This window comes from Melospiza georgiana, chromosome 16 (genome assembly GCF_028018845.1).
Source record: "Melospiza georgiana isolate bMelGeo1 chromosome 16, bMelGeo1.pri, whole genome shotgun sequence".
In the NCBI taxonomy this organism is placed as follows: domain Eukaryota; kingdom Metazoa; phylum Chordata; class Aves; order Passeriformes; family Passerellidae; genus Melospiza; species Melospiza georgiana.
Genome location: NC_080445.1, coordinates 15,510,909 through 15,524,439, shown reverse-complemented (window position 1 = coordinate 15,524,439; position 13,531 = coordinate 15,510,909). Strand labels below are relative to the sequence as shown.

At 57.3% G+C, this 13,531-nt stretch overlaps 1 protein-coding gene across 1 annotated transcript in view; it reads left to right on the top strand.

The window, feature by feature from the left end:
- The window catches only part of ABCA3 (ATP binding cassette subfamily A member 3), a 32,163-nt gene that overhangs the window by 16,196 nt on the left and 2,436 nt on the right, over positions 1–13,531 (top strand). Inside the window, exons 11-30 of the mRNA XM_058035446.1 lie at positions 803–949; positions 1,269–1,398; positions 2,122–2,276; positions 2,986–3,141; positions 3,425–3,635; positions 3,908–4,058; positions 4,990–5,088; positions 5,249–5,441; positions 6,268–6,571; positions 7,060–7,333; positions 8,227–8,431; positions 8,886–9,105; positions 9,345–9,503; positions 9,985–10,157; positions 10,425–10,559; positions 10,665–10,859; positions 11,797–11,984; positions 12,142–12,312; positions 12,710–12,897; positions 13,003–13,076. Coding sequence (XP_057891429.1) covers positions 803–949; positions 1,269–1,398; positions 2,122–2,276; positions 2,986–3,141; positions 3,425–3,635; positions 3,908–4,058; positions 4,990–5,088; positions 5,249–5,441; positions 6,268–6,571; positions 7,060–7,333; positions 8,227–8,431; positions 8,886–9,105; positions 9,345–9,503; positions 9,985–10,157; positions 10,425–10,559; positions 10,665–10,859; positions 11,797–11,984; positions 12,142–12,312; positions 12,710–12,897; positions 13,003–13,076 — 3,528 coding nt within the window. The remainder of the gene's footprint in view (positions 1–802; positions 950–1,268; positions 1,399–2,121; positions 2,277–2,985; positions 3,142–3,424; positions 3,636–3,907; positions 4,059–4,989; positions 5,089–5,248; positions 5,442–6,267; positions 6,572–7,059; positions 7,334–8,226; positions 8,432–8,885; positions 9,106–9,344; positions 9,504–9,984; positions 10,158–10,424; positions 10,560–10,664; positions 10,860–11,796; positions 11,985–12,141; positions 12,313–12,709; positions 12,898–13,002; positions 13,077–13,531) is intronic.

Here is a 13,531-nt window from a genome sequence, read left to right as displayed (position 1 = left end):
CTGACCTGTGTGTCACTGCCAGCTGCCACATGCCAGGGGTGGGTGTCACCCCTCAGCTGAGCCACCCTCGCTCTGCCAAGCCAAACACTTGGCATCACCCTCTGCAGCTGCAGCTGCGTGGGCACTGCAGCTACATGGCTGCAGGGAGAGTCTGTTCTGTTTGCATACTGGAGATGGATCCTTTGTTATTTGATAGAGAGGCTTTTCCTTCTCCCTTCCAAATTCCTCATCCTAGAGTGGTTTCATGCCAGCATCTCACTCCCTCTTGCAGTCAGACTGGGGAAACAGAGATGCAGCCATTGACAAAAGCTGATTTTGCATCCAGGAGTTATTGAATTGTTATTCCCACCAGGATTTAAGGTCCCAAACACTTAGTTTCATTCCTAGAGAGCCATGTAAAAAAAAGGGGCTGTGACTGCAGCAGCTGGACCCCAAGCTGTATTTAGTGTTTTTCAGGAGTTTTGGAGGGGATGGTCATCCATGGGCTCTCCTGGGCAGGATGATGCTGCCTGAGTGATTTTACTTCTCAGTGGAATTTGTTCCATGGGGATGAAGATGGGGAAGAGCTGCTGTGTAAGCACAGGCAGTCCTGCTGTGAGGGAGAGATGGGGGAGGGCAGGAGGAGCTGTTCCATCGTGTCAGCCCTGCTGCTGAAGATGTTCTGCTTGGTAATTCCCAGGCCGAGGAGAGCAGTCTGGGAGATCCTTGGGAGATGTCTGTGGGAGGAGGAGGGTGGCCAAGGCTGGGATGAAGAGATGGGCTCTGCCTGTGCCTGATTTCTGTCTCTCCCTTCCTCCATCAGCCCTCGTACTGGTGTGGGCGGCCCAGGACCGTTGTGGGGAAAGAGAAAGAGGAGGAGGAGGACCCTGAGAAAGCCCTGAAGAGTCAGTACATTGAGGAGGAGCCAGCTGACCTCGTGTCAGGCATCAAAATAAAGCACCTGTCCAAGGTACTGACTGCCCAGCAGGGCACAAACACACCATAATGTTGGTTTTGTAAAATCTGCTGCCTGATTCTGTGTCCTTGTGCTGCCCTGGGGCTGGGTATAGCTCTTCCCCAGAGCTGGCTGCATTTTGTGGTGGGATGAAGTGCTGTGTACTTAGAGGTGCAGTGACATCTGTATTTAACTTGTTGACAGCTGAATTTAACCTGAATTAGACCTGTTGTCTCCTGGTAACACCCCGTGAGCATCCCAGGCTTTGCCTGCTGGGTGGAGCTGAGGCACTTGCCTGAAGCACAGCACCAACTCATGGACTTCATCTCCACAGGTCTTCAAAGTGGGAAACAAGACAAAAGAGGCAGTGAAGGACTTGACAGTGAACATGTACGAGGGGCAGATCACTGTCCTGTTGGGACACAACGGTGCTGGGAAGACCACCACTCTATCCATGCTCACAGGTAGGAGTCTCCTGCTGCAGGAGCTGATGGCTTTACCCTTGAACAAGAGCCAGGCCCTGTCTCTGAGGGTGGGGAGGGGTTTTTGATCTCCTTGGAGCACCTTCAGTTTCCTGAGCCATTGGCTAGGAGTGCCAGGGTAGTGAGAGGGGCACAGAAGGAGCATGGGGGTCCCTGCTCAGCCCTCCACAAGAGTGGGATCAGCCAGTGGGTGAAATGGCAGCCAGGTTTTGTGCTGGAGAGCTGTGAGAAGAGACTGCTGTCCAGGATTGCTCTCTGTAGGCTTTGCCATGGTAACACAGATAAGGTGGATCTGCTGTTTGTCATTCTTGATCTGCTGGGCTCCAGGATACCTATTTTGGCACAAGGGACACGATGACCTTTGATTGTCCCCTTCTGTTCTCTATTGCTCTGAGCTGCTCCTGGCAGCTCAGGGGGCTCACGGGACCTTCCTGGAACTCTGCCCTGGCCCTGCCTGGCTCTCTGCACGGCTCAGAACCGTCTTTGACCTGCCTGTTCCTCTCCTGTCTGCACTGGGGGCCAGTTCCCACCTGTGGGTGCCCTGCAGCCCGTCCTGTAGCAGGAGGAAGCTGCTGTCCCCCAGGCTGAGCACGAGACAGACCTGCTCTGGTTTTTGGCAGAAAACTGGTGGGGGAGGGCTGCTCATCAGGACCCTCCACATTTCCACTGTCTCCTTGCACTGGGGTCACCCTGAGCTCCCCACAGGTCTGCACTCCCCGACGGGCGGGCAGGCCTACATCAATGGCTACGAGATCTCCCAGGACATGGTGCTGATCCGCCGCAGCCTGGGGCTGTGCCCCCAGCACGACGTCCTCTTCGACAACATGACTGTGGAAGAGCACCTCCACTTCTATGCAGGGGTGAGCCTGGCACCGAGCAGGGGGACAGCCCTTGGGGAGGCACCTGGGCTTCTGGGGGTGAGATATATCAGGTGGGTCCAAAATGGTCAGAGGGTGGAACACCTCTGCTCTGGAGCCAGGCTGGGGGTGTTCACCTGGAGAAGAGAAGGCTTCAGGGTGACCTTGGAGCCTCTCGGCGTGACTACAGAGATTCCAGGAGAGGGATTTTGGACAAGGGCCTGGAATGACAATGGGGAATGGTTTCACACTGAGAGAGGGCAGAGTTGAATGGGATATACAGAAGAAATTCTTCCCTGTGAGGGTGATCTACAGAAGCTGTGGCTGCCCCTGGATCCCTGAATGTGTCCAAGGCCAGGTTGGATGGGGCTGGAGCAGCCTGGGATAGTGGAAGGTGTCCCTGCCCAAGGCGGGACAGTTGGCCTAAATGATCTTATAGCACCCTTCCAACCCAAACTATTCCATGATTCCATGATAAGCAGAACAGCCCTTGCATCCCCTTCCCACCTCATCTGCAGGCTGGTGGAGGAGTGCAGGGTCTCAGTCAGCATAACTCCATGGAGCCACCCCTGCCAGCTGTGCCAGCTCCTGCAGGGGTGGGCAGGAGTCCAGCTCTGCTTCCCCACTTTGCTGTCTGAGTGTGGAGCCGGGAGCGTGGGGGGGTTTGGCAGCCCTGCAGTTGGGCTCATCCCTCCCTTCCCCTGTCTGGCAGCTGAAGGGATACCCAGCCTCCAAGTGTCCTGAGGAGATCACCCACATCCTGAGGATCCTGGGCCTGGAGGACAAGCGCCGCTCGCTGAGCAAGGCCCTGTCCGGGGGCATGAAGCGCAAGCTGTCCATCGGCATCGCCCTCATCGGGGACTCCAAGGCAGGTGCCTTTGCTGGGCCCCCCTCACACCTGGGCCACTGCAGCTCCTTGGGGTGGCTCCCAGGCTGTTCCTCATCTGCCCTGAGCCAGTGGGAGAAGCAGGGACAGCGGGGAGCGGGCAGGAGCACCCGCACTCTGAAGGCCGTGCCCTGAGGCTCTGCTGTCTGGCAGCTGCTCCCCAAGATCATTGCTGTGAGGTTTCTCCTGGGCCCTGAGGTTGTCCCTCCCGTGCTGCTGGGCCTCCCCCAGCCCTTTCTGACCTGCTCCCCTCTCCTGAGTGCAGGTGGTGATGCTGGATGAGCCGACCTCGGGGATGGACCCAGCCTCCCGCAGAGCCACGTGGGATCTCCTGCAGCAGCAAAGGAGCAACAGGACCATCCTGCTGACCACTCACTTCATGGACGAGGCAGACCTGCTGGGGGACCGCATAGCCATCATGGCCAAGGGCGAGCTGCAGTGCTGCGGCTCCTCGCTCTTCCTCAAGCGCAAATACGGTATGGGAGCAGGGCAGGCTGTGCTCCGTGTGCTCTCCTGGCCAGGGAGGAGCAGGAGGGGTATGGAGAGCAGGGAGGGGATCCATTGCTCCTTGCCTGATGGCTGGTGCTCCCCATCCTGCTGTTCAGCCTCTCCTGGGGCCCATCCCCACGTTTGCTCTTGCATCGTGTCCGTGTCCGGTGCACAGCGGTGCCTGTGCATCCCTCTCTGTCCCAGCCCCCTGCCCAGGCTGGGATTGACCCTCCTCTCCCTCTCTCGTGGCTCCCCCCAGGGGCTGGGTATCACATGGTGATGGTGAAGGAGCCCTACTGCAACCTGGGCGAGATCTCCCGCCTCATCTGCCACTACGTGCCCAATGCCACCATGGAGAGCAACGCCGGGGCAGAGCTGTCCTTCATCCTGCCCAAGGAGAGCACCCACAGGTAATGGCATTGTCCTCTGCTGCCCCTCCCTGGGGGGTCCCTTCTCTTCACACACTGTCCCACAGGCTTGCTGGAAAGGGGAGCTGCTCCCTGCATCAGCACTGGTCGTGGAAAATGGGATTCAGTTCCTCCTGTAGTGCTGAGGGTGGCCAAGCACAAGGCAGGATGTTCTGGCTCTGAAATCAGATCTACAGACCCAGGAAGTCAGGGGAGCTGATTGTCTCCTTCTGCTCTGTTCTCGTGAGACCCCTCCTGCAGTGCTCCCTCCCAGTCTGGAGGCACCAGCAGGAGGATGTGGAGCTCCTGGAGCAAGTCCAGGGAGGCCACAGGGATGCTCCAAGGGCTGGAGCCAGGCTGGGAGAGCTGGGGATGCTCACCTGGAGAGAAGAAGCTCCAGGGACACCTCAGAGCCCCTGCCAGGGCCTGAAGGGGCTCCAGGAGAGCTGGAGAGGAACTGGGGACAAGGGATGGAGGGACAGGACACAGGGAATGGCTCCCACTGCCAGAGGGCAGGGATGGATGGGATATTGGGAATTGGGAATTGTTCCCTGTGAGGGTGGGCAGGCCCTGGCACAGGGTGCCCAGAGCAGCTGTGGCTGCCCCTGGATCCCTGGCAGTGCCCAAAGCCAGTGGATATGGTTTGGAGCACCCTGGGATAGTGGAAGCAGGAGGTGGAAGGGGATGGTCAGTAAGGTCCATTCCAAACTCAAACCCTTTTGTGTTTCCATGATTCTGTGATAGCTGAGGCAAGAACAAACAGCCCGTGAGCCCAAAGTCTGCCCTGGGGGACAGGGGTGTGCTCAGTGCCAAGGTCACCCTGGGGGTGGATGCAAGACTCCAGCCAGCAGCAGGACTGATACCCAGAGGGTCTTTACCCCTGAGTGCCCCCTCCCACGAGTGTCAGTGTCTGATGTCTCCCTTCTCTGCTCAGGTTTGAGGCCCTGTTCACGGAGCTGGAGCAGAGGCGGGAGGAGCTGGGCATCGCCAGCTACGGCGCCTCGGTCACCACCATGGAGGAGGTGTTCCTCAGGTAGGTGCAGGGGTGACCAGTGCCCATGTGCTTTGGTGATGGCCAGCACAGCCCTCCGGGGCACTCGTTGGCTTTGGTCTCTGGTCTTTGGCTTCCCCAGCTCAGAAGAGCTGTATCCTGCCTGGATCTGTTTCATCACCTGCTTTCCCTCCTGGCACAGGGTTGGGAAGCTCGTGGACTCCAGCATGGATATCCAGGCCATCCAGCTGCCTGCTCTGCAGTACCAGCACGAGAGGCGCTCCAACGACTGGGCCATGGATGACTCCAGCAGCCTGAGTGGCATGACAGACATGACGGACGACAGCGGGGCGCTCATTACTGAGGACTGCTCCAGCATCAAGCTCAACACCGGGGTGAGTGCTGGGGGGTCAGTGCAGCAGGAATGGGGAGATGATGTGTGAAGGGAGGGGCTTGAAGTAGGGCTACCAGGTGGAGCCTCCCCCACAGTTGCTGTTGTTGCATGTGGTTTGGAACCACAATCAAATTGAAAGTTCAAGTTGGAATCTGCATCATTAAGAAAAATTATTTTTAGGGTTGATAGGGTTACTCTTTATCTTATCTTTATCTTGCGATCCAAGTTGCTCTTCAAGGTGATCCAATGTGGTTTTCCACCTGCTGTTGTTCTATCGTTGGGGTTTTCCAGAAGGAAGATGAGGAAATCCATCTTCCTTCCCTCGCTAGGCTCGTGTTCCAGTTCCCTGGCAGCCCTTCATGCCCCGCTGCCTCAGCGCCTGTGATCAATGTCCCTTGTCTTCCCAAGGGCACGTCTCAAAGGCAGAGGGGGAGGAGGATGTTGCTGGGTTTGAAAAGCACAGAAGGTGTTGGCAGGGGCTGGGCGGGGCACTTGCAGGTGCTCACCCGGTTGCCCTGCAGTAATCCTGTTTGGGAGCCTCAGCTGCTGGGAGGTGGAGGAAGGTAAAGGTCATGGCTAAAGCTGCTTTTAACACCTGAGATCTCAAAGTGACTGTGACTCGTTCAGAAGCCATGGAGCTGGATGAGCTGGAGCTGGGCAGCTGCCCTGCTAATCCCTTTATAGGCTTAGCTGGAGAGCAGACTCTGCTGCAGGCTGGCAGGTGCATAAAGGATGGTGGTGGTTTGGGGTCACTTCCACATCAGCTGCATGGGGTGACGTGTCCCCAGCTGGCAGGGCTCACCGTGACCCGGCCTCTCCCCTCGCAGTTCTACCTGTGCTGCCAGCAGTTCTACGCCATGTTCATGAAGCGGGCCATGTACAGCTGGCGCAACTGGAAGATGGTGGCGGCGCAGTTCCTCGTGCCTCTGATCTTCACTGCCTTTGCCCTCATCGTGGCCAAGACCTTCCCGGGCCCGCGGGACTCGTCCCAGCTGCGGCTGACGCTGGAGCCCTACGGGCAGACCATCGTGCCTTTCTCGGTGTCGGGCGCCATGGGGCTGCCGCAGAGGCTGGCGGAGCAGTACACGGAGCTGCTGGATGCCCAGCATCAGTCGCCACTGGAGGTGCTGGGTGAGGGCTCAGGGAGTGCCCCTGGAGCAGGTGGTGCCTGGTGGGGTGTCCAGGGCCACTGGTGTGGGTGGTTTAGATCCCAGCTGTGCCATATCTGATGCTTTTCTTTCCTGCGTGGGAGTGTCGCGTCATTGGCAGGACCTCTCCTCATCTGAGCAGAGCTGTCTTCTCCACAACCCCATGTTTGTGGCCACTGGAGCAGACTCCCCAGGGAATGGTCGCGGCCCCAGTGCTCCCAGAGCTCAAGGAGCTTTGGATAACACTCTCAGGCACATGGTGGCATTGTTGGGATGTTCTATGCAGGGCCAGAAGTTGAACTTGATTATCCTTGTGGGTCCTTTCCAACTCATGAGATTCTATGGACCTGTGTTTCTGTGATGAGGACTAGGGTGGGCCACCAGGGCTGAGTCTGCTTGGGGTCTTTTCCAGTTGTCCTCAGTTAACAGTGGTGTGATGGACCCGCCCGTAACAGCGGTGGTGTTTGGCAGGTGGGCTGGAGGAGTACCTCATCTCCAGAGCCTCCGAGGAGGGAGGAGCCTTCAACGAGCACTACATTGCAGCCGCCTCCTTCGAGGCCGCGGGGAACCGCACGCTGGTCACGGCGCTCTTCAACAACCAGGCCTACCACTCCCCGGCCACCGCCCTCATGCTGGCTGACAGCGCCATCCTCAGGGTGCTGGCAGGCCCCAACGCCTCCATCACCGTCACCAACTACCCCCAGCCCCGCAACATCACCGAGAAGGCCAAGGACCAGCTCATGGAGTACGTGTGGTGACGGCACAGGGCTCGCTTTCCTGCTAGGGCTCCCAAGGGTGCAGCTTGGCCTGGTTGTGCTGGAGTCAGTGAAGAAGCCAGGCTGGAGCTTCTCAGACCCAAGTGTATCTGTGATTGCACTCAGGAAGTCAGGGGGGCAAAGCTGTGCAGATGACTTCCCTGCTGAGCCGGGCAGCCATGTCATCCCATGCACATCTCAGAGTTGGCTGTTCCCCTCGAGATACTGGCTGGGGTTAGTTTTCCTGGGTGCCCATAGTAGTGGAGGCCATGTTGCCATGCTCTTCACAAAACCCCGCATCCAGGGCCTCTGAACCTCACCTAGACCAGAGGGGCCATGTCTGGGACCTCACCAAGGCAGCGTGGAGGTCTGTGGTGTGCAGGGTGGGCTGTGCCTGGGGGATGATTGACTCCCTTGAGTGTTTCTTCAGCATGTTGGCCAAGTGTAGCCTCTTCAAGGAGCCCAGTGTGGGTGTGCTGGCCACAGTTTTCTCAAGAGTGGCAGCAGAGGGGCAGGTGCTGATCTCTGCTCTCTGTGACCAGAGACAGGACCCAAAGGAACGGCTGAAGCCGTGTCAGGGGAGGGTTAGGCTGGAAATCAAGGAAAGGTTCTTCCCCCAGAGGGTGTTGGGGCACTGCCAGGCTCCCCAGGGAATAGTCCTGGTCTCAAGGCTGCCAGAGCTCCAGGAGCATTTGGACAACACTTTCAGGGGCGCACAGGATGGGATTGTTGGGGTGTCTGTGCAGGACCAGGAGCTGGGCTGGATGATCCCTCTGGGTCCTGTCTAACTGAGACTACTCTATGATTCTGTGCTGTCCTTGTGTAGCCTCAGCATTGGTTGGCTGAGGTGTCCCTGCCCTAACGTGTCCCCCTGTCCCCACAGAGGCCAGACTGGCTTTGCCATTGCTATCAACCTGCTGTATGGGATGGCCTCTCTCGCCAGCACCTTCGCGCTGCTGCTGGTCAGCGAACGCGCCATCAAGGCCAAGCACGTCCAGTTCGTCAGCGGCGTGTACGTGGTCAACTTCTGGCTTTCTGCCCTGCTCTGGGACATCATCAACTTCCTCATCCCCTGCGCTCTGATGTTGGTGAGTCAGCCCTGGCACCCCAATGCCCTCCCCGTTGGTGGGATGCTGGGCTCTGCTCCTCGGGGATGTGTGTGGGTGCAGGGAGAAGGACACTGGCAATGTCTCTGTAGAAAGGACCCACTAGAAAGCTGTCCCTTGGTCCTGCTGGGAGCTGGACCACGGCCAACCAGCTGGGGCAGTGTCCTCTGGCAGTGTCCTTTGTCCTCCCTCTTGGTGCTGGGACTAGAAAATGTTAAATCCATGAGATGTTGGAGAGGAATTCGCCAGATCTCTTCTGCATCCCAGTCTGCAGAAAGGGCCTCCCCTGGGGACAGCCATGGGTTGCTGGTGGGTCCCATCCATGAGGAGCTGTCTGGGTCAGTCCAGTGCTGATGTTACCCTGGGCCACTGGGACAAGGAGACATCGCCTGAGGTCAAGCCAAATGTACCTTCTCCCCGCATTGCTGTGCCCCAGGTGATATTCCAAGCCTTCAACGTGCAAGCCTTCACCCAAGACAGCCACCTCGTTGACGTGATGCTGATCTTCCTCCTTTATGGCTGGGCCATCATCCCCCTCATGTACCTCCTCAGCTTCTTCTTCTCGGTGGCAGCCACGGCCTACACCCGTCTGACCATCTTCAACATCCTCTCTGGCACCGCCACCTTCCTCGCCGTCACCATCATGAGCATCCCAGGTGGGTCACTGCCCTCTACCTGCTCAGCCATCACCAATAAGGTCCAGCCCCCAGAAGGGCTCTCTGACCCCAGGGCTGGTCCCACAATAGCCATAAAACACTGCAACAGTCCATTCTCACTCATTAAATGTGACAAAATATGTTTGGTTTCTCTCTAAACTTCAGGGCTTTTCAGGAATCAGGGTTTTTTCTCCCAAACCAGCAGTCTCTAATTCATTGATCCACCTGTTCTCTTTCAGAACTGGGCTTGGTGGACCTCTCCAGAACCCTGGATAAAGTTTTTCTCATCTTACCCAATTACTGCTTGGGCCAGTGCATCAGTGACTTCTACCAGAACTATGAATTCATTCAGTTCTGCACCTCCTCTGTTGAAGCCATCTTCATCTGCAAGGCCTTCAGTGAGTCTCTACATCCTCACCTGGCCAGCCCCCACAGCATCACTGGGGGGTTGTGTGGGGTGGATGGTGGAACTGGGCAGTGTCATGGGGCCTCTGCCTGGGCAGTAGCTGCAGGTACCATTTTAGAGCAAAAACTGGGCAGCATATTAGGACATACATAGGAAAAAATTCCTTAACTGGATCACCTTATTCATGATTTGGAGGAAAAATGTGTGCTAGGGCAAGTTTCAGAGATGAGTGAAGAAATCCCAGTCCCAAGATTGGTGTCCTCAGCCTGCCTCCAGTGGGCATCTTCTGCCAGATCCCTTCCAGACCCAAATCCTCCTGTGGGAAACATTGGGAAGAGCTGTGGGCAGGGAGCCAGTGTGGGATGAAGATAAGCCTGGCAAAGCCTTGTGCTCACAGCTTCCTCTGGAGTTTATCTGCCCCTCCCCAAAGTGTGGATTGATCCTGGAGTTGATTTTGTTCCATCTTTCCACAGATATCAGTTATCAGATGAACTACTTTTCCTGGGAGACCCCTGGGATTGGGCGGTACCTGACCTCCTTGGCAATCCAGGGTTTCTCCTTCCTCTTCCTCCTCTTCCTCATCGAGACAAACCTTCTCTGGAGACTGAGAACTCTGGTCTGTGGCATCTGCAGGCGGCGGAAATGGGTGAGTGAAGCACGTGGGAGGGAGCTGTGCCCTCCAAGCCCAGCCCAGGAGTCCCTGTGAGCTGGAGATGGGCCCTCATCACCTACATCATCTTCCCAGGGAGCATCCCTGGAGCTTGGAGGAGCCACTCCTGTTAAGTGTATGGATTGGCAAAGGGAGTGAGGCATCTCCAGAGGGATGGATCCTCCCAGGGTTGGGGACACTGGAGGAACCCATTCATCCCCCAGCAGCCAGGTGACACAGAGTGTGTCTTCCCCCTGTGTTCAGGTGGCCCTGCTGAACAGGGTGTCTGTGCTGCCAGAGGACAGGGACGTGGCAGATGAGAGGAAGAAGGTTTTGGAGTCACCACCAGAACTGCTGTCGTCTCTCAGCAGCCCTCTGGTCATCAAGGAGCTGACCAAGGTGAGGCAGGGTGACCTGAGCATCCTGCTGCCATCTGAGCCGTGTCCTCCCGGGCCTTGCCGTGCCATCAGGCAGTGACATGTGGCTCGTGTGTGGCTCCTCCAGGTCTATGACAGCCGGGAGTCCCTGCTGGCAGTGGACAGGATCTCCTTGGCTGTCAGCAAAGGGGAGTGCTTTGGTCTCCTTGGCTTCAACGGAGCGGGCAAAACCACCACCTTCAAGATGCTGACGGGTGATGAGAGCATCACATCGGGGGACGCCTTTGTGGATGGCCACAGCATTCTGGCCAACATCAAGAAGGTACCCAAGGCTGCAGGGGCAAGGGTGGTGTTGCAGACCATCCTGTGTTTGCCTGGGCTGAGCCACCTTGCAGGTGCCTCCAAGAGGACATGGTTGCAGTTCCAGAGGCAGGGACAATAAATATCCCAGGGACATTGTGTCCTTGGCTGGCTCAGCTCTCCATTATCTGGCCATGAGGAAGCAGTTTCCTCTCCACTGGGATTACAGATGTGATACAAATGGAGACCAAACCTGATGAGGGTAGCAAACCCTCCATCAAAGGGTTTTACCTCTATAGCTGGAAATGTGGAAAATATTGGAGGATGGTCTCTAAAATGAGTGTATCAAACCTTTCCAGAGCTCTGCTAGGGGTGTCCTTGCTGGGAATTGTCCACTTCCTTTGGGAGAGGAAGAGATGAGCGGGGGTTAGACTTTCAGTCCAGTCCTTCCTCTACCACTGTCCCAGACTTCACAGAATATTCTGATTTGGAAGGGACCCACAAGGACCATCAAGTCCGACTCTTAAATGAATTGGGATCCCAGGCAAGGTCAGACATGAAGAACATTCTTTGAGAGCATGCCCCAAATTGCTTCCTTCCCTGAAACTGCCTTCTCTCGTGCTCTTGTCCCTGCAAGTGAGCAGGACATGGGGGAGGTACCAGCCCTCCAGCACTTTCCTTCTTCTGAGAGCCTGGGCACCCCAAGATGGTCCCTCACAGTGAGGAACCAGCTTGGCAAAGGCATTGTGAGCCCACTAGCTGCTGTCCAGAGACACATCTGTCCATCCCTGTCAGCCCAGCTTCTCCAGGGGGCATTTCCCTCTCATTTCCCCCACGGTTTCAGAGCTGCGGCTCAGTTCCATCACTCTGGGAGGAGCAGCAGCGCCCGTGGGTGCCCAGGCAGCCCTGGCTCGGAGCCCTGCCCGTGAGCTGATTGCCGTGTGCTCCCCTGGGCACAGGTGCAGCAGAGGATCGGGTACTGCCCGCAGTTTGACGCCCTGCTGGAGCACATGACGGGCCGCGAGACGCTGAGCATGTACGCGCGGCTGCGCGGCATCCCCGAGCGCTACATCGGCAGCTGCGTGGAGAACATGCTGCGGGGGCTGCTGCTGGAGCCGCACGCCGACAAGCTCGTCAGGACCTACAGGTGAGAGCAGGCCTGGCCAAACCGCTGTCCCTCCCCTGGTGTGCTGCTCCCGTGCTCCTGCTGGGGCTCTGTCCCCGTTCCTTGCTCCCGTTTTCAGCTGAGCTTGGTGATCTCGCAGGTTGTTTCCAGCCCTAATGGTTCTGTGATTCCTCTGCAGCGGTGGGAACAAGCGGAAGCTGAGTGCTGGCATTGCCCTCATTGGTGGCCCCCCTGTGATCTTCCTGGACGAGCCCTCCACTGGCATGGACCCCGTGGCCCGGCGCTTGCTCTGGGACGCAGTGACACGGACACGGGAGTGTGGCAAATCCATCATCTTCACCTCCCACAGGTGACACCTGGCTGGGCAGGGCTTGGCATGAGAGATCAGGGAGAGTGGTGGGATCCAAGGGATGGGACACACCTCCAGGGCCTGGTGGGTGGGCATACACTGCCTGCAGCCAGTGGCTGGCTCGACCCAAATCTCCCTCCTCAAAGAGTCCAGAGCTTCAGTCCCTCCTCAAAACCTCCAGCCGCTTCCCAGAAGCTTCTGCTTGTGTCTGGTGCTTACATGCCCAGAGAAGCTGTGGCTGCCCCATCTCTGGGGGCATGCTGGACTGGGCTTGGAGCAGCTGTTCTAGTGGAAGGTGTCCCTGTCCATGGCAGGGGGTGAAATGAGATGAGCTTTAAGGTTCCTTCCTGCCCAACCCATCCTGGGATTCTCTGAACGAGTCCTCTCCTTCCTGCAGCATGGAGGAGTGCGAGGCACTGTGCACACGACTGGCCATCATGGTGAATGGGCAGTTCAAGTGCCTGGGCAGCCCCCAGCACCTCAAAAGCAAGTTTGGTAGTGGATACACCTTGCTGGCCAAAACCCGGAGCGAGGAGGAGGGTGAGCTGCAGGCCTTCAAGGCCTTCGTGGAGAAGACTTTCCCAGGTACCGTGAGCTGCTGGAGTGGTTGCCCCCGGAGCAGGGGCAGGTGTTGGGTGTGAACTGCAGCACCTTCCCTAACACAGAGCCTCTCCCTGCTCCATTCCCCAGGCAGTGTCCTGAAGCATGAGCACCAGGGCATGGTGCATTACCACTTGACCAACAAGAACCTCAGCTGGGCACAGGTAAGGGGGCACTGGGAACCCTTCTCCTGCCCCTTCCCACGTTCTTGGTGCTTTGCTTTCGGTGGTGCATCCTCCCCACACTGCATTACACTGTGGAAAGCTGGCATGGGTGGGCACAGCTTCCCCGTGCTGACTGCTCCCTGCTCCTGCCCCTCAGCCCCAGGAACCCCCTGGCAGTGCTTCAGTGTGGTCCCACTGGGGCTGTGGGCAGTGGCTCTCCCCAGCCACTGATCCTGAGGGACACCGATAAAACCCCACAGTACAGATACAGTATGTAACCCTCTGCATACAGAATGCAGGGCTAGGTATAGAGCATACCTAGTATAGCTCTCTGTATATACTGCCTACATGTACATTATCTATATGTGAATACATAGAGAGATATTCATAGTATATAGATAGTTTTCATATTCAGATCTAAGTGTGTGTATATATATATATGTATGTATCTGTAT